The sequence below is a fragment of the Capsella rubella genome, unplaced genomic scaffold (assembly GCF_000375325.1).
Source record: "Capsella rubella cultivar Monte Gargano unplaced genomic scaffold, Caprub1_0 scaffold_1, whole genome shotgun sequence".
In the NCBI taxonomy this organism is placed as follows: Eukaryota; Viridiplantae; Streptophyta; class Magnoliopsida; order Brassicales; family Brassicaceae; genus Capsella; species Capsella rubella.
In genome coordinates, this window is record NW_006238923.1 from 186,516 (window position 1) to 207,995 (window position 21,480).

The 21,480-nt window shown below is 36.8% G+C and overlaps 6 protein-coding genes across 6 annotated transcripts; 5 read left to right on the forward strand and 1 right to left on the reverse strand.

Moving 5' to 3' along the window:
* The first annotated feature begins 1,129 nt into the window (after positions 1-1,129).
* Positions 1,130-5,545, forward strand: LOC17900573 (signal peptide peptidase-like 4). The gene is made up of 14 exons (XM_006303878.2): positions 1,130-1,371; positions 1,923-2,081; positions 2,169-2,280; positions 2,389-2,505; positions 2,634-2,785; positions 2,906-3,088; positions 3,182-3,216; positions 3,388-3,550; positions 3,692-3,745; positions 4,005-4,097; positions 4,250-4,392; positions 4,826-4,896; positions 4,975-5,058; positions 5,161-5,545. Exons 1-14 carry the CDS (start codon positions 1,228-1,230, stop codon positions 5,268-5,270), a joined length of 1,620 nt encoding a protein of 539 aa, XP_006303940.2. The 5' UTR covers positions 1,130-1,227; the 3' UTR covers positions 5,271-5,545.
* A 463-nt stretch (positions 5,546-6,008) lies between these two features.
* LOC17899892 (BTB/POZ domain-containing protein At1g01640) lies at positions 6,009-7,661 on the forward strand. Its single transcript, XM_006303775.2, has 3 exons — positions 6,009-6,181; positions 6,612-6,757; positions 7,037-7,661. Exons 2-3 carry the CDS (start codon positions 6,626-6,628, stop codon positions 7,526-7,528), a joined length of 624 nt encoding a protein of 207 aa, XP_006303837.1. The 5' UTR covers positions 6,009-6,181; positions 6,612-6,625; the 3' UTR covers positions 7,529-7,661.
* Positions 7,662-7,800: 139 nt separating this feature from the next.
* Positions 7,801-9,693, reverse strand: LOC17900398 (phosphatidylinositol transfer protein 3). Its single transcript, XM_006304061.2, has 5 exons — positions 9,377-9,693; positions 8,995-9,290; positions 8,786-8,891; positions 8,174-8,284; positions 7,801-8,068 (listed from the first exon to the last, which is right to left on the reverse strand). The coding sequence occupies exons 1-5, from the start codon at positions 9,512-9,514 to the stop codon at positions 7,952-7,954; spliced, it is 768 nt and encodes a 255-aa protein (XP_006304123.1). The 5' UTR covers positions 9,515-9,693; the 3' UTR covers positions 7,801-7,951.
* Positions 9,694-12,330: 2,637 nt separating this feature from the next.
* LOC17897210 (aquaporin PIP1-3) lies at positions 12,331-13,818 on the forward strand. The gene is made up of 4 exons (XM_006304009.2): positions 12,331-12,750; positions 12,892-13,187; positions 13,282-13,422; positions 13,532-13,818. The coding sequence occupies exons 1-4, from the start codon at positions 12,423-12,425 to the stop codon at positions 13,625-13,627; spliced, it is 861 nt and encodes a 286-aa protein (XP_006304071.1). The 5' UTR covers positions 12,331-12,422; the 3' UTR covers positions 13,628-13,818.
* A 1,062-nt stretch (positions 13,819-14,880) lies between these two features.
* On the forward strand, positions 14,881-17,721 carry LOC17899022 (glycerol-3-phosphate 2-O-acyltransferase 4). Its single transcript, XM_006307246.2, has 4 exons — positions 14,881-15,337; positions 15,411-15,723; positions 16,357-16,831; positions 17,140-17,721. The coding sequence occupies exons 1-4, from the start codon at positions 15,027-15,029 to the stop codon at positions 17,547-17,549; spliced, it is 1,509 nt and encodes a 502-aa protein (XP_006307308.1). The 5' UTR covers positions 14,881-15,026; the 3' UTR covers positions 17,550-17,721.
* Positions 17,722-18,080: 359 nt separating this feature from the next.
* Positions 18,081-19,412, forward strand: LOC111832573 (probable ferric reduction oxidase 1). Its single transcript, XM_023789808.1, has 5 exons — positions 18,081-18,246; positions 18,325-18,541; positions 18,639-18,733; positions 19,134-19,187; positions 19,265-19,412. Exons 1-5 carry the CDS (start codon positions 18,081-18,083, stop codon positions 19,288-19,290), a joined length of 558 nt encoding a protein of 185 aa, XP_023645576.1. The 3' UTR covers positions 19,291-19,412.
* The last annotated feature ends 2,068 nt before the right edge of the window (positions 19,413-21,480 follow it).

Here is a 21,480-nt window from a genome sequence, read left to right on the forward strand (position 1 = left end):
TCATTGGCCAATACATGGATCATAGTATGAGGTCGACCACATTGGATCGTTAAGATTAGTATAAAGGGTTATGTAATGGTTGTATTACTGTAACATGCGGTCTTGTCGGTACGGTTCATACGGATTCAATTGTTTTAATTTGTGATATCTAAAATAATTAAAAATTTGGGTAGCCGGTGATCGGTGGATTTGAAGTACAAATATGCATGTTCCACGCGCAGCTTGTCTGTTAGATGTTCCACGCACATGCCAGTTTTAATATAACCGATATTTTATCTTTGTTAATCAAATGTCCCATTCGATTCATATCATTTTTTGATTAGTTTTTTAAATTATTTATTGAGTAAGACCCACTTTATATTATAGTGTATAACTGTATATTAACCTTATTCGAACCTGAAATCATCAATAATCATAACATATATATATACATATATCGATCAACATGGCATCATCAAATACTTTTTAATGGCATATGTACGAGACGCAGTGCAACCGTCCCGTATGTCTCTTTAATATTTATTATCTTGAATTTTGTCTTGTGTCGTGTGTATTTGATAGAATATCATATCACTTGATGGAGATATTTACAACCTGACAATCATTAGATATATTTAACTTTCTTATTAAAAAATGTCACAAAACGCAGATAAAAATAAAGTGTTTGACATATTTATAAATTAGGATTCCCACAAAAAAAAAAATCATATGCGATTTTAGTTTTTTAAAAGTAAACCATTGTGCTATGTCGAGTTAATAATGTTTGTTTTGTGTCATTTCCATTAATTACTCCACATGTTTTTGTTCTACACGCTTGTTCCGTTCCGTTATCACTATCAGCAGAGCAGATAACACTTTGATTTTTAAATAGAAAAAAAAAATCGTACGGACAAAGAATTCAAATAAAATAATAAAGGTCTAAAAAAAATTTGTATGTAAACACTGTAGACACCAAAACATCAAACACGCGTCCCACGCGCCAAAGGACGAGAGAGTCGCACCCCAAAATAAAAGTCAAAACCAGCGTTTTAAGCTTTACTTGTCTCTAAAACGACACCCACCTTTTTTCATCTCTCTCTCTCTCTTTCCCACGAGAGTTTTTTTTTCCCTCTCTCTCTCTCTTGTTCCTTGTACCTTCCTCCATTTTTTTTTCTCCATCTTTCCTCTCTAATCTTTTTATCTTCTTCATCTTCTTCCTCCTATTTACGATTGTCTGTGGAGCCAGTTATGATCTTGTGGAAATCTCTCAGCTGTTTCTCGTTTGTTTTCGGGTTGTTGCTGTACAGTGCTAGTTTCGTTTCTGCTGGAGACATAGTTCACCACGATGATTCCCTCCCCCAGAGACCTGGCTGCAACAATAATTTCGTACTGGTAAAGATTAATAACAACTGATCCTCTTCACTTTTGATCTGTGTTATATATTAGCTGAGTCTTTTTTTTTTTTCTTTTTAGCTCCTCCCCTTTGAACTATCTCTTTGTGACTTTCTGGAAATTTGGAATTACTTTAGGTTTTGGATTGTTTAATAGGGTTTAATGGTCGATTTCTTCATTTTTATGTATCCTATTTCTAAGGTTTCCTGGTCCTCTATATCTATTACTATTGCCACCAGCATATAAGTGAAATTTTGGTATTTTTTTGCAAACTCTAGAGGAACTTTTGTGAGATTTGATAGTCATTCAGATTTTTCGACACTTGAGAACTGGGAGAGTAGCTATACCCAAACTCCATCGCTTTTAGTCGCATGGACTCTTAGTATTATATGCTGCTAGCTTCTTGTTAAGATATAATTATGGAGCGAATTGCGTGTGTGAAGAAATTGGATATGATAGATCTGGTGGAACACTTATCTTTTGCATTGAGCCTATAGAGTCTCCCTGTCATGCCATCTTCCAACTTAACTAGAGCCCAATTTCATGGACAGGTGAAAGTCCCAACTCGAGTTAATGGGACGGAATCCATGGAGTTTGTTGGTGTTGGTGCTAGGTTTGGCCCAACATTGGAATCAAAGGAGAAGCATGCTACTCTCATCAAACTTGCTATTGCAGACCCTCCTGATTGTTGCACCACACCCAAAAACAAGGTTGCCATTTTTTACTTTGCCTTTTTTTTTTTACTCGTCCTTCTTCTTGGTCACCTGTGTAATTCCGGGTTCATTTTCTTTCTGTAGCTTACAGGAGAGGTCATTCTTGTTCACCGTGGTAAATGCAGTTTTACCGCCAAAACTAAGATAGCTGAAGCAGCTGGTGCCTCAGCCATCCTTATAATAAACAACAGTACTGGTAACTCACTGAAGCCTTTTCTTGTAAATATTACTCCTCTAGTAGTCTCTGCAGAGGTGATACTATTTATTTCCCAAACAAACAGAACTCTGGTTATTTTCTTTGCAGATCTTTTCAAGATGGTCTGCGAGAAGGGCGAAAATGTTTTAGATATAACTATTCCTGTTGTTATGCTGCCCGTTGATGCTGGTAGAAGTCTGGAGACCGTAGTCAAAACTAGTACAGGTAATTCTTTGTATGCATCCAATTGTACTTGAGCAGACATTCTTCTTTCTTGTATTTTACCATATCTTAACATAGTTTGGCATCTCTCGCTCTCTTTCTTTAAGTTGGTGTTGACTATATTTGTTCAGTCACTCTGCAGCTCTACTCGCCGAAACGTCCAGCAGTTGATGTGGCTGAGGTCTTTCTATGGCTTATGGCTGTCGGTACCATTTTATGTGCTTCTTATTGGTCTGCGTGGACCGTCAAGGAAGAAGCTATTGAGCAAGACAAGCTGCTAAAGGTGCTTGCTGGCTCAGAATTTCGTACAACTTTATACTTTGGGCATCCACCATGTTGTTTGAAAATTTTGGTAGCTAAGGAAAAGTGCCCTCATCCGTTTGTTATTGTTTTGAAACTGCAGGACGGATCAGATGAACTTTTGCAGTTATCAACCACCAGTTCTAGAGGTGTTGTTGAGGTCACCGTGATATCAGCAATTTTGTTTGTAGTGGTTGCTTCTTGTTTCCTAATCATGCTCTACAAGCTTATGTCATTCTGGTTTATAGAGGTGTTGGTGGTACTCTTTTGCATAGGTGGCGTAGAGGTCAGAATCTTTATCTTGTGACCAATTGAAATCATACAAATACGTAACTGAATCATCCTGTTACTGATTTTGAAGTTTCGTTGGTACTATCAGGGGCTGCAAACCTGTCTGGTCGCTTTACTCTCATGGTATGTTTATTTTGTCTCATTAACATTTCTCCGTCAGGAGCATGTTTCACCTCTTTTTGCTTTTCAAAGAGCAATGGAAACATTAAGATGGACAACATCCCCTGATGAATTGAATACTATAAGAAACACTCCTTATTCCAAAAACTGATACTGACGTTGGATTTATTATAGTTTCAGATGTTTCCGCCGCTTTGGAGAATCATATGTCAAAGTTCCTTTCCTGGGTGCTGTCTCATACTTGACGCTGGCTGTTTGTCCCTTTTGCCTAGCATTTGCTGTACTTTGGGCAGTTAAACGACAATACTCTTTTGCTTGGATAGGGCAAGATATACTTGTAAGCACAACTTTCTTCTTTTTAAATTCATGTTTTTCTATGCCACTTACTATTAAATTTCCATATAAGACTACCATACACATACCTAGTCTAACAGATAACAGAAGGTAACACAGCTTAATTTGCTTTTTCTTCTGACAGGGAATCTCACTAATAATCACGGTTCTTCAAATTGTTCGTGTACCAAATCTTAAGGTAATAGCCATTTCCTTACCAAAAATGTCACATAGACTTTCCATCACTTTTCCAGTGTATACATTCTTACTATGTGCTTACGAAGTTGGCACCTAATAAATTTGTTTTAATGAATATTTAACAATCTGAACCACTGAATTGAAGACTGAAAATTTGATTGCTGCCGGTAGACGGGACAATCATTACTGCCAATGTGTAGAAGACCAATCTGTAAAATTAGTATCAGTTATCATGACTCATTGAACTCTAATGTTAACAGGTCGGGTTTGTTCTTCTCAGCTGTGCCTTCATGTATGACATCTTCTGGGTTTTTGTTTCGAAATGGTGGTTCCGTGAAAGCGTGATGATTGTTGTAAGTTCCTCCTGAATTTTCTTTTTGCTGCAGAAAACCATTTTCATTCATACAAGACTATGCAAGTTGTTCCAACTACACATACATATCTGTCTGCTCGACACTGATATTTTCGGGAAATTGTACGTCCTTCCCCATTTTCCCACCTATAGGTAGCACGTGGTGACAGAAGCGGAGAGGATGGAATCCCAATGCTACTAAAGATCCCACGTATGTTTGATCCCTGGGGTGGCTACAGCATCATTGGATTTGGTGATATAATCTTACCAGGACTGCTTGTAACTTTTGCACTGAGGTTTGTACTGTTACAATCCCCTTCCGCTATTTCGTCTTATTAGTATATATCAAGATCTCAACTAAACTGTGTCACTAGAGGTATACAATAGCTTGAAGTGATGTGTACTTGCGGATATCGATGTAAGTCAGGACAACAAACCAATAGAGGTGCTCAGAAAGAAAAGCAAAAACAAAATGCATACGGGTAGGACATAAGACATTACAAAGTCTAGTAAATAGATGAGTGTGAAAGAATCAAATTCACTCAGAGAAATCAGCTTAAGAGTGCACTAGGTAGACAAATGGAGACAAGATCTTGTTTAAAAAAGGAATAGATACTGTAGGGATATGTTTTCAGGTAGTCCATCTTATCATTTTTTGCAATAAAAGGGATTCATGATCAGTACCTTAATCTAATGTTGAATGCGGTTTAACGGTAATCCATTCTACAGATACGACTGGCTGGCGAACAAGAGGCTGAAATCAGGATACTTCCTTGGGACAATGTCTGCTTATGGTCTAGGTATGATCCCTCAAGCAGGGAAGAAATGAAAAAGGAATTCCAGCTATAGGTTTTTAATAGCTATTCTTGTAATCACAGGTCTTCTCATAACATACATAGCTCTAAACTTGATGGACGGACATGGGCAACCGGCTTTGCTTTACATTGTGCCATTCATACTCGGTAAGTAGCCATATATAAGATGTTTAGGGTAAGCTAAAGCTAGCTGTCTGAAAAAAGTGTGAACAATGTAAGAATTAATGGGTTGGGGACAATATCTGTCAGGTACTTTGTTCGTGTTGGGTCACAAGAGAGGTGACCTGAAGACGCTATGGACAACAGGGGAACCAGAGAGGCCATGCCCTCACGTTCGCTTGCAACCTCAAGCGTCTTAAAACAACATATGTATCAGATGATCGTCTAGTTTTTATTGTTAATACACACACCCCCCATCTTAGGTCTATATATATATATATCTCTTATGTACGCTTTTACACAACCAAGACCAGGAGAGCACATACACACCCTTCGCCTTAAAAAATACTTTTTAACCTCTCTTGCTACTTTACTTTCGCACAGTTTTATAATAGATAGATTTGGGTTCTTTTCCTGAGTCGTCATGATCATATTTTCTTTTACATATCCAATACATCATACTAGTATTTATCAACTATTATTATAAGGAAAGGTCACAAATTTTTATAGAGGAACTTATTATTGCTTAATTTCTAGACTATGCCATATTACTTTATTTCAGGTTTTTGCGGAAGAAAACAAACAATTATTTCATATTTTATTATATACAAAAATAATAATATTACAGAACTGTATTTGATATTTTAAGATCAGATAAAAAGAGTTTGTTAAGATATTCAACGAATATAACGACACTTTCGCTTTAACAGAATTCCTAATATATCTTTACTTTTGAGAATTGATGGATTATATTGAATATTATTTTCCTCTACACCATATAACTAAAAAAACATATATTAATTGGCGACGACACAAGTCAAGTAAGACCAACATTAATGGTAGTATTTAAAGGGTATTTTAGGAGAAGATACCCTTCACAAAGTATATTGCTACTTTGTGAAGATACCCTTTAAATACTACAATTAATGTTGCCCTAAAAAAGTAAAGAAGAAACAAAGTACTAAAGAAAAAGAAAAAAAAGAAAAAAAAAAGGTAATAAAGAGTCTCACAGAGTATCTCCGATCATCATCGTAGTGAAGAAGCCTGAGATCTTACACCTACAAGGCTACAACGGCTCTTGAGTGAAGACAATCTCGCTTGTCGCTACTCAGTAAGATCATCATCCTCCGTTTCCTTATCTCTTGTGTGATAATGGCTTTAGAAATCCTTTGAAATTGGAATCGCCGCCTCTACTTTATTTTATTTTATTTGGTGGAATCGTTTCCTCTGTCTTTGTTTCCGACAGTAAGTAAAAGGATCTTCACCGATCCGCGGCTTTGATTGAATTTTGTGTTTTAAGTTGTGAAATTGCGGAAGCTTTTTAAGTTTTAAGATTTGAAAGATGATGCCTTCCTTGGATAGTTGTGTCGTGTGAGTAAGATAACCTCTCTCTCTCTCACTCTCTGAAAACGCTTACGGTTTGTAGATCAATCTGAACCCTTTCAATGCAATTGACAACCCAGCCATGTATGGTTGAGTTTTGATCTTTGTATTCAATCTCAATCAATATAGTAATATACTTTAGCTTTTGATTGTGACAGGCTGAATAAAGCAAATGGCAGAAGCAGCGGAAAAGGCAGCTTTCCTCGGTGGTCTTGTTGTCACGTTCAAGGAGCAAATGCACACTGATGTTCTTGTTAATCCTGGTGACCAAGGTTCACCCTTACCAGCTCACAAAGCCGTTCTCGTATGTTTTCCTTTCTTATCACTTTTTTATTATACCTTTTTGTTTCATCTTTCTGCCCAAACTTGTTCTTCTTGTCTCAACAAAGAATGACCCTCTTCTCAGTGATTGTTGAGTTGCTGATACCAAATTTCAAAGTTTTGTGAAATTCACTTTGCAGTCTTTGTGCAATGGGACAAATGTTTTACCATCCATTTACTTACTTACTTGCATGGACTGGTTTAGAAAAAAATATGCTTGGATCAAGTAACATCCCTAGATATATTTGTTTTCTTTCTCTAGGCGGCAAGATCAAAGGTCTTCAGGAACATGTTAGATTCTGATGAATGCAAGACCTCAGCCGAGGAATCAATCACTCTCCCTGATTTGACCCACGACGAACTCAAATCTCTTCTCGAGTTCCTCTACAGCGGAAACTTAAAAGCTCCATACAGCCAATACAGAGCGCTCTATCTGGCTGCTGATAAATACGACATTTCATATCTGCAAGAGGTATGCAGAAACCATTTCATTGCATCTCTGAGCTCGAGGAACGTCCTAGACACCTTAGAGCTCGCCAGTGTGCCTTGTGATACACTCTTGAAAGAAGCGGCCATCAACCATATTGTAAAACATATGGAAGAAGTGGTTGTTCCCATGAAATACGAGACATTTGTGCAGAGGAACCCGGATCTAAGCGTGGAGATCACTAGGGCTTATCTAAGAGAGACCAAAGCCAAACTCAAAGATCATGGAGCTCCTTCCCTTGGTTATAATCGCCCACGCATGTTCTGATGAACAAACACCTTGTGTAAGTGGATCGATGAGTGCTTTTTTTCTTCTTGTAAGATTGAAAATTGTTAGTAAAGACTTGTTTTATGGATTATCTCAACGTGTTAAAATGATTCATGTAGCAGCCTTTTTTTTATATTGTTTCGGTTAGTTGAACAAATTGGTATTAGATTGGCAGGGAAGAGCAAGAGCAAGCTTATAGTGTAGTAATTTTATATATAGAAAGATATTGGGATTACATGAAATTTAAAGTTTGTTTTCGATATTTATATATCTTTAGTTTTTTTTCTGACAGTAAATATAAATGTTGGCATTTGGCAACACTCGATAAGTTTGTTTTGTTTTTTTTCATTTTATATCAAATGAAAAAAGAATAGTGAATAAATTGGGAGGGGATAGAGGTGGGCCGCGTGGGAACCAAAAGAACTAGGTCTCCTGGATAGGAACAAGTGGTAATTTGCCTCCGTAGATGTCGGGGAGTTGGCTTTCGTCTATGTCTTGAAGCAGAGTTGGGGTGAGTTTCTTGTTCTCCACGAAAACAATCTGTCGGGATTACAAAATACAAACAACAACAGAGTAACAAATTAAATCTCTTCCCCCAACAAAAAAAAAAAGAAAAACAGAGTAGTGTAACAATTTTAAAGTTACCTTTTTCTTTGTGTTGGCGTCAATAAAGGGGTAAATGACCTTCCATGCAGTCATGAAAACGTAGGGGGCATGAACTATATAGAGTTTCCCTAGTCTCTCTGGGTAACAATCCTGGAACAAACCATGTTTTAATTTATTTATTAAATTTTCAATTTGTTAAAAATTATAATGTAGCTTTCCACTGTATATATGATTTGTGGGGGTTACTCATTGTCAGAACCATGAGCACAATTATAAAGTTCCTTTCTTTTTTAAAAAAAAAAAAATCCATAAAGAGAATCAAAATTCAATAGAAACAAAATAAAAAAGAGCAGATTGTGGCCACAAGGACCAAAATAACAAAACCTGATCACCTACTCCAAAAATAACAAAATAACCTTTTAAACCAAGTCTTAACAGAAAGACTGATCACCAACTCTAAACCTAGTAAATAACAAATCTAATGGTTTATTAATTATTTAGTCAGAAGCCAAATTCTATTCTCTGTTTTTGGAGTTAAGTGAATTAGTAGCAATATTGATGATAGATGCTAAAACCATTATGTTTGTTTGTTATTTTTTTTTTTAAATAAAAATAGATGAAAGGCAAAGGAAGTTACTACTAGAATATAACCTGCAGAGTGGAAAGAGCAGCAAGGTAGCCGCGGATGTCACAATGAGAATATCCCCATCCTTGCAGATCTCCGATGGTTACGAACTTCTCTTCACCTCTCGGCATTCTAACATTCAATTACCAACAATTATTATTAGGATCTTTAGCATAAAATAAAATCCCCACTAACTTAAGTTACAACTGATCATCGGTGGAGAATGTGATTTGACCTTGCGCATATCTTCTCGAGGGTGTAGACAACAAAACGCTTGAACTCCTCAGGGTTACCTTTGGAAGGGTTATGTCTGTTCCCAATGGCAACAACGATGGGTCGACCCTTCTTGTCATGGCCCTGCATACACACCTTCTTGTGCGACAGATCATTCGCAATCTCTGATTCAGCTATGTGCCCTTTCGGGAGCATGCTTCTCTTCCAAGTCAGGTACTTGAGAAACAGCGTTGAAGCCTTTTCAATGTCGAGGTCACGCGCTCTCAGAAACCGCCTTATCATCAGATCATCCACCTCCTGCCAAACTCAGACAAAAATAATTCTTAGCTATCAAATAAGACTTTCTTAGGTAGTTGACTTTCTTGAAAACAATAGAAAGGGACCTTAGTTGCGGGATCTTGTCGGTCGCAAAGAGCTCTCATGATCCCGACTTTGCTCCTCTCGATCTCATCTTCGATCAGCGGGCCATTGTCTTTCTCAGCAGCTGCTGCTGCTGGTTCTTTGGTCTCTTTGTTATCCATTGCGTTTATCTCCTCCGGTGAGCGAGGAGGACCAGATCTTGAAATTGGTAGAGAGAAGAAGAAAGAGGTTGGGAAAGATCATAAATGAAGACAGATGATGAGGGGGAAGATAAAGTATATCATTGAATGCAAGTTGGGCTTCTCTCCCCTTCAATGGCGACACTCACCTACCAATACTACTCTTCCTTACAATTCCGACTCATTTATTGACTAATCCCAGTTCTTTTGTCGGGACTCTACAGGAAGAAGACGATCTCATGCTCCAGTTATTTGGGCCTAAATTAAGGCCCATTGGTCCAAACGCAGCCTTTTTCCGTCGTAATCAAAATTGCTAAAGACTTTTTGTGTAGTTTAGGCCGGTGAATTGGACTATTCAGAGGCCCCTTTACAGTTAGTCAGTCAGTTAGTAGCCCATGACAGAAGCTGGTCTCCTAGTGCGTGTTGTCAAATAAAACATACTACAGTACAGTATTATACTTGATGGATTTTTGCAAAACGAATTCGTATTTTTTTTGAAATATTATTCCCTCATGTAGGAGCAATGAAAGGGGGGGGGGAGGATCTGCTTCGTTGCAAAAAGATATTGATTTGATTTGTTTTGATTGAACGTACCAACCAAGACAAGAGTACAGCTAGACACATTCATACAAATTCAGTTAAAAATTCCTAATCATAGCTAATGATGTTAGATAACAACGCGAATGTCATGTCATAAGCATTTGTTTTATATATACGGTCCACGCCTCATCTATAGACTATAATGGGCTCTCTGGTCGGGAACGCCCCAATAAGAAAGAAAACACGAAACAACAACACATATAATAAGCTTAGGGATCATCCCATCCCATATTTTACTTGTACTGTACATGATTTATATAGTAGCATTTGATAAAAAGAAAAGTATTTGTCTTGTTTGGTTGCTGTATGGATTGAGAATACAAAATAAGGAAGTGGGAGCAGCAAAGGGAAGCGAACATGTGAATGGTGATCACAGAAAAGCAAAGATGAGCTGTTGTTCAGTGCCCCGCAAATGGAAACTAATCTCCAATTATATAATATACTAGCATTTAACCCGTGGTAAACCACGGATCCATAATTTAATAAATTTGTTTGGTTGATCATTTTTGTATTTGGTTTATATAGTCTAGTTTTATACGTGTTTATTTCATTTAATTTTACATACTTTTATGATTTTTTTGTAAAACTCGCAGTACACCACGTAATAATTTTGTTGTAAAAAAAATTATATTTTAACTTAACTCGTAAAAAATATTTTATTATAGACAACCCGTAAGAAAAATATAATCCTATTTATGTAAACTCAAATCCATCCAATCATATTTATTTACAATATTATTATATTTTTAAAAATTAGAGTTAAAATATTAATAATACTTTCAATTAAATGTTAGAAAAATTACGGCATTAGTAAGAGTTTATATAATATTTTAAACCATTCTAAGAAATTAAAATTTATAATATTTTGAAACTTTTTAAAAAATTTAATTTTCTTAAATATATAAACAGATTAAACAGAATAAATTTTTTAATTTGGATGCCTAAGAAACCAAATTGCATGCTCATTTGTACTTGGAAACATATTAGTCATATTTATAATGATTTTGAACTCTTATATAAACATTTTCCCTTTATCAATTGAGTTATATACGTTCTTTTTCAAAAATTTAAATTTCAAAATGTGTGAATTTTTTTTTGTATTTTTATTATAAATATTTTTTATGTAATAATATAAATGGAAAATAAATAAGATTATATAAATATATTGGAGAGAGATTCAAATTATTAGAGAGATATTTTAGGAATTTTTTTTGATGTAATAAATATTTATTTCCAATTTTGAGATTTGCTTGTAGTTTAATTACAAAATTTACTTTAAGTTTTGTTATTTATTCAAATGGCAAGAGTTTGATTATGCAAATATTACAAAATAAAAAGTTATAATCTAAATTAGATTTTAGTATAAAATGTACTTCAAAAATGTTAAGATAGATATATATATATATATATATATATATATATATATATGTGTGTAATGCATGCTTTCGACTTTTGAACTTTAAATACTTTATAGTAGTCACTATTTTTATTATGTTAGTCACTATGTAGATATGTTGTACAGGTAATAATAATAGACCAGGCACACAGTATTCCAGACGAGAGAGTGAATACGAGTTTTTATAATAAAGCGAGAGTCGCTTTCCACCCACACACTTGTTCACCTTTTTTCTTTTTTCCCTCCAACGGTCGGAAGTAACTTTTGTTTTTATTCGTCGGCTAGTCAAAAAGCAATTAACCCTTTTTTTTAACCAAGTTTCCAACTTTTTTTTCTTTTTTGTCGTCCAAAAAAAGTCGAAACTTGGTTTAAAAAAGAGTTAATTGGTTTTTATTTTTTTTGTCTTGGTAACGGTATCTAAAACTTTAAACTGGCTTCGGCCTTTAGGAATGTGACACCTATACTGTCCAAAGGCAAACAGGGACCCTTTTATTCTTTGTTGGCAAAGAAAAAAATACCTCAAGAGATAAGACAACTCAGAGAAAATAAAGTAAAGAACATTGCTATAATTATTTCTAAAGAAATAAAGTAGCTCAAACATGTTAGTATTAGTAGCCAAGAGAATTATTAGCGTGGGGGTTTGTTTACATGATTATAAATCATCAAGTCCTCCATTATACTATTAATAAGTATATATCATCGTTATCCATTATTGCTTGATTCTCTGTTTTTCTCTTTTAATATTTTTAACAGATAAATTCATATTTTCGAGACGTTAGACTTTGCTTTTTCTCAATTATTATCTCTCCTCTATAAAAAAAAGAAACCCACTCTTTCTCCTTCCGAGCCACTCACTATCCATTCTAGAAAGAAAGAAAGAAAGCTGAGAGAGAGATGGAAGGGAAAGAAGAGGATGTTCGAGTTGGAGCGAACAAGTTCCCAGAGAGGCAACCCATTGGCACGTCGGCTCAGACCGACAAGGACTACAAGGAGCCACCTCCAGCGCCATTTTTCGAGCCAGGCGAGCTGAGTTCTTGGTCCTTCTACAGAGCCGGAATCGCCGAGTTCATAGCCACCTTCCTGTTTCTTTACATCACAGTGTTGACGGTGATGGGAGTGAAGAGAGCTCCAAACATGTGCGCCTCTGTTGGGATCCAAGGCATTGCTTGGGCTTTCGGTGGAATGATCTTTGCCCTCGTCTACTGTACTGCTGGAATCTCTGGTATCATACCCTTCCTTTAACACACACAAGTATTATTGGTCTTTTCATGCATGCTCTGCTTTCAATATTCCATTCACAGTAAAAAACAAACAAAGAGATTAGGATTTTAAGAGTTGATTCTAAGATATGTGTGTAATTCAGGTGGGCACATAAACCCAGCGGTGACGTTCGGTCTGTTCTTAGCTCGTAAACTGTCATTGACGAGAGCAGTCTTCTACATCGTGATGCAATGTCTGGGAGCCATCTGCGGCGCTGGAGTTGTCAAAGGCTTCCAGCCAAACCCTTACCAAACCCTCGGCGGCGGAGCCAACACCGTCGCTCACGGCTACACCAAGGGCTCTGGACTCGGCGCTGAGATCATCGGCACCTTCGTCCTTGTCTACACCGTCTTCTCCGCCACTGACGCCAAGAGAAGCGCGCGTGACTCCCACGTTCCTGTAAATTTCCCGAATACCCTTACCGTTTTACTGTAATTGAATGAATATTCTCTTTTGGAGGGGGAGGGTTGAGAATGAGATTACTATTTTGTAGATTTTGGCACCACTGCCAATAGGGTTCGCTGTGTTCTTGGTTCACTTGGCGACGATTCCAATCACCGGAACTGGTATTAACCCAGCTAGGAGTCTTGGAGCTGCAATCATCTACAACAAGGACCACGCTTGGGACGACCACGTGAGTCTCTCCCCACGCACCACATACATACATGATCTGTTTTAATATTTTATTTCCCGATTTTGGTTGATTTTGATATATTTTTTTGTTGTTGTTTGGTTTATTGCAGTGGATCTTCTGGGTTGGACCATTCATCGGAGCAGCTCTTGCGGCTCTTTACCACCAACTTGTCATCAGAGCCATTCCATTCAAGACCAGAAGCTGATTAATTAATTTATTTTTCTATTATAATTTCACCGTTGCTTTATTATTATTACTCTTCGTTTGGTGTATTATTTGAGATCTGGTCCTGTGTTTATTTTTAAAAAAATGGATTTGTCTTTTTGCGTCTTCTTTCTCGGTTATTTGCTGTGGTTGATCTTTGCAAAATTAATTTGATCTCGGTTATTTGCTGTGTTTGTTCCCGTTTAACGAAAAGCTATGGTTCGGGCTTCGGCTTAACCAAATTTAGACGGGTGACTGAATTTAGCCCAATAACAAATAGCCCATACGTATAGGTCCTCTTTTGCATTCATCAAATTGTGCTATCTATTATCGAGCGGAGCGTAGTGTGGCAAAAGGTTTCTTATTAGTTTGTTACGATAGATAGCCAACCCAAAGTCGAGAGAAAACATTCCTACTTTTTAAATTTAATTCTAGAAAGAAACTCGTCAAAGTGGATTACCCACTGCCACACTTTCTACTTTATGTTATGATGATTCATAAACTAATTGTTATCTGCTTGTAAATACTGTAAAAAAATCTCTATATAACTGAAGTAAGAAGTAATTGCGTGCATGTGCTTATCGGTATATAGTATATCTCAAGCACGTATCGTATGAGTGTGCGTACGTTACGATTACAAACCCATAAAAACTGTTACCATTCATGTCTAGTGGGGATAGACATACATACATGCTAGTGAATAAAATGTCATTTTGAGCTATGAACTTGGTCAGGCGGCCGTCGACTTTAATGTTTCACGTATAGTTGGGACTTGGGATACATATGAACGTCATAGCCAACTATTCCTAATAACTCGCTCAATTAAATTATACAGCCTTCCATTTAGGTGAGCTACTAAACTACTTTTCTTTCATGTCAAATTCAACCCCAACAACAACTAAATAATAAATAATCCAAACCGCGTATATTTATTTATGTTTTTACACACATATATATTCACCAAATTTTATCATCTAATAAATACTAACATTTAAAATTAAATATATGAATTATATCACTCATATGAAATATAATATATCAGAAAAGAGGTGTAAATTGAAACCTTTTAATTTCTTGAATATTTTATGCCATTAGAAACCTTTTTCTTGATGGTGATGTGGTATTTTCTACTTGTCATGGAGATAAATAATACTCAGATATAAGGTTAGTTTTGTTAAAAATAAAAGCTTAATGGACAAATCCGTAAAAAGAAAAAAGAAAAGAAAAGGCAGTATTAATTGGAACGATAAGTTATATCAGTTGAGCGACTGGGAAAGAAGGCGCATTTAAAACCCCCAAAGACCCCTTCCCTCTCTTTCTTCCCTAATAATTCCTCTGTTTTACTTACTACTCTCAACCGCCATTATCAGAGCGAGGGAGAAGGACTCGGCGCAAGAAACATGTCTCCGGCGAAGAAGAGCCGAAGCTTTCCTCCGATAAGTGAGTGTAGAGGTGGAGAGTATGACTCGGTCGCCGCGGATCTTGACGGGACTCTGCTTCTCTCAAGAAGCTCCTTCCCTTACTTCATGCTCGTCGCCATTGAAGCTGGTAGTCTCTTCCGTGGCCTGATCCTTCTTCTGTCCCTCCCATTCGTCATCATCGCTTACCTCTTCGTCTCCGAATCTCTCGGAATCCAAATCCTCATCTACATCTCCTTCGCCGGTATCAAGATCAAGACCATCGAACTCGTCTCTCGCGCCGTTCTTCCACGGTACCACCATCTTCTGAATTCGTCTATCTTTGTATTTGGAGTATCAGATTTTGACGTTTTTGATTGTTTTTAGGTTTTACGCGGCGGATGTGAGGAAGGACAGTTTCGAGGTGTTTGATAAATGTAAGAGGAAAGTGGTGGTCACTGCGAATCCCATAGTGATGGTTGAGCCATTCATCAAGGATTTTTTGGGAGCAGATCGAGTTTTGGGAACTGAGATCGAAGTTAACCCCAAAACGATGAAAGCCACAGGGTTTGTGAAGAAGCCTGGCGTTCTTGTTGCTGATTTGAAGAGATTAGCCATCTTGAAAGAGTTCGGCCAAGAATCGCCGGATCTTGGCCTCGGTGACCGGACCTCCGATCACGATTTCATGTCCATCTGCAAGGTATCTCTCTCTCTCTCTCTGGTTTGATTAGCATATCCAAATGCTTTAAAATTTTTCGTTTTCTTGAATCTTTTTAAACATGATTTAGGTGGTGGTTATTATTAATTTAGTAAAGAAGAGAGCATAAAACGTACTGATGTATACTATTCATAGACAAATAAATGCAGTAAGGTTTATAAATGCGGTGGAGAGGTTTCACATGATCAAAGGGAAAATATAGTATTGAATTTTCCATACAGCCTTCACATGATTTATTTACTTTGTATGCATTGTCTAGTATCATAAAACGCATCAACAAAATCTTGAACAATTAGTCTTATAAATTAGAATACAATATGATGTTTTAGTAGAACAGTAATTTGTAAGTTATAAAACTCATATAATATATGCATATTTGAATTCACTGGCAGTGACAAAAAGTAGATAATAGAATAGAATAGAATAATATTCAAGCATAGTAGTTTTCATAAATGCTTCCAACCTATCACCAGCTAACATCCCACATAAGTTGGACTGTCCATTTAATGAATCAATCTACCAATCCATATCTCAACAACATGTAATTTCTCTCAATTTTTTCTGTGAACCCTGCAATTTTCAATTACAAAATGATTAATAATAATATCTTAACAGGAAGGTTACATGGTGCACGAGACCAAATCAGCCACAACAGTCCCCATTGAGCGTCTCAAGAACCGCATAATCTTCCACGATGGCCGTCTAGTCCAACGTCCGACGCCGTTGAACGCAATAATCATCTACCTTTGGCTTCCTTTTGGCTTCCTTCTCTCAATCTTCCGCGTCTACTTTAACCTCCCTTTACCTGAACGCTTTGTCCGGTACACCTACGAGATCCTTGGCATTCACCTCACGATCCGTGGCAACCGTCCTCCACCTCCTTCTCCTGGCAAACCTGGAAACCTCTACGTCCTCAACCACCGCACCGCCCTTGACCCCATAATCGTTGCCATTGCTCTCGGCCGTAAGATCACATGTGTCACTTACAGTGTCTCTCGACTCTCCCTGATGCTCTCACCCATTCCTGCCGTTGCTCTGACCCGAGACCGTGTCGCTGATGCAGCCCGCATGAGACAACTCCTCGAGAAAGGTATGTTCCATTCCATGCTCTCACTTACCATTGTAGCTAGAAAAGCAGAGTGTCTCTGTTTTGCTACTTATGATTGGTTTCATATTATCTCACGGACCCTAAAATCTGAAATGAAGAGAGGACCTAGACTCCATATATTGGTCACACATGTGGAAACAAATAAATACCTTTGGTTTCGAATATTGGTAAATCAGAAACAGAGCATCTCTGGTTTCATTATTATCTCTGTTCTGAAAGGAAAATAGATATTTCTCTCTTATTCTACGCACACAATTATCATTGTAACTCTTTTTAACTTCTTGCAACAGGTGATTTGGTGATCTGTCCCGAAGGAACGACGTGTAGAGAACCATATTTACTAAGATTCAGTGCTCTATTCGCGGAGCTGAGCGACCGGATCGTGCCTGTGGCCATGAACTGCAAGCAAGGGATGTTCAACGGGACGACAGTGAGAGGTGTGAAATTCTGGGATCCCTACTTCTTCTTTATGAACCCTCGACCTAGCTACGAGGCCACTTTCTTGGACCGTTTGCCCCAAGAAATGACGGTAAACGGGGGCGGCAAGACTCCTTTTGAAGTGGCCAATTACGTTCAGAAGGTGATAAGTGGAGTTTTGGGATTCGAATGCACTGAACTTACAAGGAAAGATAAGTATCTGTTGCTTGGAGGCAACGACGGGAAGGTTGAGTCTATCAATAAGACCAAGTCCATGCAATAATAATCCAGCTAATTACTAGTCGCTGCTATTTTGCTTGGGACTGAAGCTAGGTATTTCTGGTTTTCACAATTACTCTTTATTTTTATTTATTTTTTGTAATGGATTGTTGAACATGAGCTGGATAATGAAATTACAGTTGAATCAACTTATATACATGCTGTTTTATAACTAATTTTTCTTATTGATTATGACGTTAGATTATATACCAACAACTACATACCATACCCTAGTTTTTCTCTTGTCTTTTAGCAATCTGCTATTTGTTGTGGGTCTTAAAGTGAGCCCAATAACAACAAGTTCGCCGATATAGCCAATAAAGACCCAAAGAGACCTGAACCACAATACTCAACGACCTGCTTTATTCACCTGGTTATAGTATGGCGTTGACATCAGATGAACATGACACACGTTACTTGGACTCTTCCACCAGTCCAACAATTTTTTCGATTTTACTATTTTTACAACATTGCAGTCTCCATTTTTTTTTTTTTTTTTTTGTCTCTCTTATTTCTTGGAATCTGGTTAGAAGAAATGAATAGAAAAGTGATTGAGAAGGTGACTATTAAACTCTTGATGTTGGTGATTTTGATGGGAACTATGGTTATTTGGATTATGATGCCAACTTCGACCTATAAGAAAATCTGGTTAACCTCCATTCGTGCCAAGCTCGGTAAATCCATTTACTGTGGGAAACCAGGTAATCCAATATATTCGATATATATATATTAATCTTTAAATTTTGTTTATACGAGTATATATGATCACTTAATTACAGTGAACATACCGAGTGTTTCGAAGCTTCAGTGGCATCCATTTACGATAATTTCAAGTAGCAAACTCGAACCAGAGACGTTAAGTGTTATGATCAAGAAACATGGAAAATGGTCCAGTAAGCTTTACGAGATGCTTTCTTCATCTTCTTCTGATCAGATAGACCGACTCGCTGTTTCAGTCGAGGGACCCTACGGCCCTAGTTCCACTGATTTCCTACGGTACTATTCATTTAAATCCAAAGTTCAGCATTCAGTTTCTTGCGTCTCAAGTAACGTTAATGCTCTGTTTTTTTTTAATTTGTTTGTTTGAGAACAGACATGAATCTCTGGTGATGGTGAGTGGAGGCAGTAACATCACACCGTTTATCTCCATAATCCGCGACCTATTCTACATGAGTTCAACGCACAAATGTAAAATTCCCCCCCTCATCTGTGCGTTCAAAAACTCTTCCTACCTCTCCATGCTCGACATAACCTCCTATTTAGATATCCAGATCAAAGCCTATGTAATGTCACCCGAGAGGATGAAGAAACAGTGAGAGAGTCAAGCAATACCATCAAACCCTATGTTTCAAACCAAACGTATCAGACAAACCCATCTCACAATACCATCAAAACCCTATGTTACAAACTCTAATTCATTAGTTGGTAAAAGGGAGTCAATTTTCAATTAATTGTCTTTTTTTTTTTTTTTGTAAAATTAATTGATGAATTGGTAAAAGGGAGTCAATTTTAACGCTAAACTTAAAATTAATTGTCCTTTTCTTCCGTATGCCTTAGCTCTTGACCGGTTTCATGATTGAACTCTCAGGTCTTGAAGAATTTGGATCATTTTGGTGTGTACAAAGAATGCAAGAAGAAAGAGGTTATTGTGAAATCACATTTTGGCTTTGCTAGTTTGCTGTTTCCAAATTCTCTGCTTACATGTGTTTTGTTTTTCAGAGCGAAGCTCGATTGGAACGCAATAAGACACGTTCGTTGTTCTCGTGAATGCCGATGATGTCTTAGAACGTCAACTTCTAGTATCCTGTTTTTTTTCATTTGCAATGACACCTCTGAAAAGTGGTGCTCTGTATTTAATTACTTGTTTGTATGGTCTTGAATAAATCAGTATCAAGTGCAAATGTGTTTGTTAATGTTATTTTACTCCCCAGTGCCCATTAGTGATGGATATGTTACGTTGAGAACAAGTTTGATATCCAATCGTTTAACTAGAAGAGAGCGAGGACAATAAATCATAGATCTCTCAAATGAAATTATTATTAACAATGATGTAGAGCCGGCATAAGTCATCGGCACACAACAAAGTGATATTTAATTCTAGTATATATAGTACTAATTATATATGTTTTTTCTAATTCAATTTATTAAAGCATGCGAGATGTATTCACCGATTGCAGCGAACCCCAGAGCTGCAATCATCTTCCAGTGGGGATTATTAGTTAAACATGTATCCAGCAAACCACCGATGACCGAGAAGAGAACCTCCAATGCTCCAGGAACTTCAATGCACATTAGTGAGAGAGTAAGGCTGAAAAGATATAAGTTGACAAATGCTAGCACTAGCCACCAATCAGCATTCGTCGAGAGCTGGTTTTCCAAAAGATAAGCCACCACCGAACGTATCCCCCACATAAACCAAACCGACATGTGGGGGAGATTGGCCGGAGCTCCGCCGGGGAGTGCCAAGTAATGGTTGTCAATCTCCTTCACCATGAATTTCTTTCTCCCCAAGAGAACAAATATGCACATCAATAGAATGGTGGCAAAACACAGATGTATAATAGATATATATATATATTATACATCAAGATCGGCCCGGACACTGTCGACAAGCAAAAAACCGATGTTAGTCCCCAACCAAAATAGGAACAGTTCGCCTAGGAGAAGTACTGGCTGCTCCCTGTGTACGTGATAAAGCTTAGAAAACTTGCTGTCTAACCATAGCTTGGTGTTGGCTGGGAGAGCGACGGTGTTGGCTGGGAGAGCGACGATCCATGCGACGATCCAGGCGACAATCATGGTTACGAAATTCGAGAAGAGACAATGTAGGCTTGAAGCTAATGAACCGTGGGTTAGATAGAGCTCTTTTCTTATTGACAATATGGGTTTTTTTCTTTGCTCTTCTTCTCTTTTATGTTCTTCTTAATGTTTTGATCCTCTGGTTTATATAGAAAATTATAGATGTAGCGTGTATCAAGTCATCAAGTTGATGACTTGATGTTGTTTCTTCCATGCACAGAGAAGTCTTTGATATTTTACCATTTCTGTTTTGCTTTTTGATTGAGTCCAAAACTTTTTCAACTAGGAAACTCTTATTTACTAAGTTTATTAGTAACTTTGTATGCACATGTCTTCTTTTTCTACATTCATCGACCGACTCAAATTCTCATAAACTTTATTCTGAAAATGTAATGTTAGTAGACATATACACATATATACAAGTTTGACGTTTCTGAACTTTCTATAAATACATAATACTCAGAATTCAACATTTTGAATACACGCAATGCTTTAACAAACCATATAACCTTTACTTTAGTTGAAATTATATTTCATATTTTGAAAACATAATTTCGTTAAAAATCAGTTTACTTATAATATTTCTAACGAGTTTTAACATTTCTATTTTGGGGTATGGCTGTGATAGTGAAGACGAACGTCTATATACATTCTTTAATTTTTAACTTTTTTTGTATTGACATCAGATTTTCCATTTTTTTAGATTATATATAATACAATTTTCTTGAAACTGTGAATCTGTTATTTTATTGATAAATAATTATTCGAAAAATAAATAATTTGCAACATACCTAATCTAAGAATGTAAACTAGTCAGTGGTGAAATGCAATTCTGTGGTAGATAGACAAAAGTAAAAAGAAGATTTCAAAGAAAAATACATAAACAGTTTATGTTAAAACAAAAAAAAATTGCTATTATAGTAAAATTTGGCTTCACAAAATTCGATAGGGACTTCACAAAATTCAAAAGTTAATATGTTCATTGTATGTGTTCTGCTTCTTCAGATTTTTTTTTTTTTTTTAACATTTTTTTCGCTTTATGGATTAGCATTTACATTTTGTTGACTCCATAATTTTATCTTGTTTTTTTCTTGTTTTTGTGTAAGAAATAAAATATTTGAACAACTAATCATGCA

Excerpts from the sequence above, each read along its gene's own strand:
- LOC17897210 (XM_006304009.2), top strand. The coding sequence starts at position 12,423 with ATGGAAGGGAAAGAAGAGGATGTTCGAGTTGGAGCGAACAAGTTCCCA. Across the intron at positions 12,751-12,891 it reads CTGTACTGCTGGAATCTCTG|GTGGGCACATAAACCCAGCG; the intron begins GTATCATACCCT and ends TGTGTAATTCAG. Across the intron at positions 13,423-13,531 it reads ACCACGCTTGGGACGACCAC|TGGATCTTCTGGGTTGGACC; the intron begins GTGAGTCTCTCC and ends GGTTTATTGCAG.
- LOC17899022 (XM_006307246.2), top strand. The coding sequence starts at position 15,027 with ATGTCTCCGGCGAAGAAGAGCCGAAGCTTTCCTCCGATAAGTGAGTGT. Across the intron at positions 15,338-15,410 it reads TCTCGCGCCGTTCTTCCACG|GTTTTACGCGGCGGATGTGA; the intron begins GTACCACCATCT and ends GATTGTTTTTAG. Across the intron at positions 16,832-17,139 it reads GAGACAACTCCTCGAGAAAG|GTGATTTGGTGATCTGTCCC; the intron begins GTATGTTCCATT and ends TTCTTGCAACAG.
- LOC17900398 (XM_006304061.2), bottom strand. The coding sequence starts at position 9,514 with ATGGATAACAAAGAGACCAAAGAACCAGCAGCAGCAGCTGCTGAGAAA. Across the intron at positions 9,291-9,376 it reads GACAAGATCCCGCAACTAAG|GAGGTGGATGATCTGATGAT; the intron begins GTCCCTTTCTAT and ends TGAGTTTGGCAG. Across the intron at positions 8,069-8,173 it reads ACGCCAACACAAAGAAAAAG|ATTGTTTTCGTGGAGAACAA; the intron begins GTAACTTTAAAA and ends TAATCCCGACAG.
- LOC111832573 (XM_023789808.1), top strand. The coding sequence starts at position 18,081 with ATGAATAGAAAAGTGATTGAGAAGGTGACTATTAAACTCTTGATGTTG. Across the intron at positions 18,247-18,324 it reads CATTTACTGTGGGAAACCAG|TGAACATACCGAGTGTTTCG; the intron begins GTAATCCAATAT and ends ACTTAATTACAG. Across the intron at positions 18,542-18,638 it reads AGTTCCACTGATTTCCTACG|ACATGAATCTCTGGTGATGG; the intron begins GTACTATTCATT and ends GTTTGAGAACAG.
- LOC17900573 (XM_006303878.2), top strand. The coding sequence starts at position 1,228 with ATGATCTTGTGGAAATCTCTCAGCTGTTTCTCGTTTGTTTTCGGGTTG. Across the intron at positions 1,372-1,922 it reads GCAACAATAATTTCGTACTG|GTGAAAGTCCCAACTCGAGT; the intron begins GTAAAGATTAAT and ends TTTCATGGACAG. Across the intron at positions 2,281-2,388 it reads TATAATAAACAACAGTACTG|ATCTTTTCAAGATGGTCTGC; the intron begins GTAACTCACTGA and ends TTTTCTTTGCAG.
- LOC17899892 (XM_006303775.2), top strand. The coding sequence starts at position 6,626 with ATGGCAGAAGCAGCGGAAAAGGCAGCTTTCCTCGGTGGTCTTGTTGTC. Across the intron at positions 6,758-7,036 it reads CAGCTCACAAAGCCGTTCTC|GCGGCAAGATCAAAGGTCTT; the intron begins GTATGTTTTCCT and ends TTCTTTCTCTAG.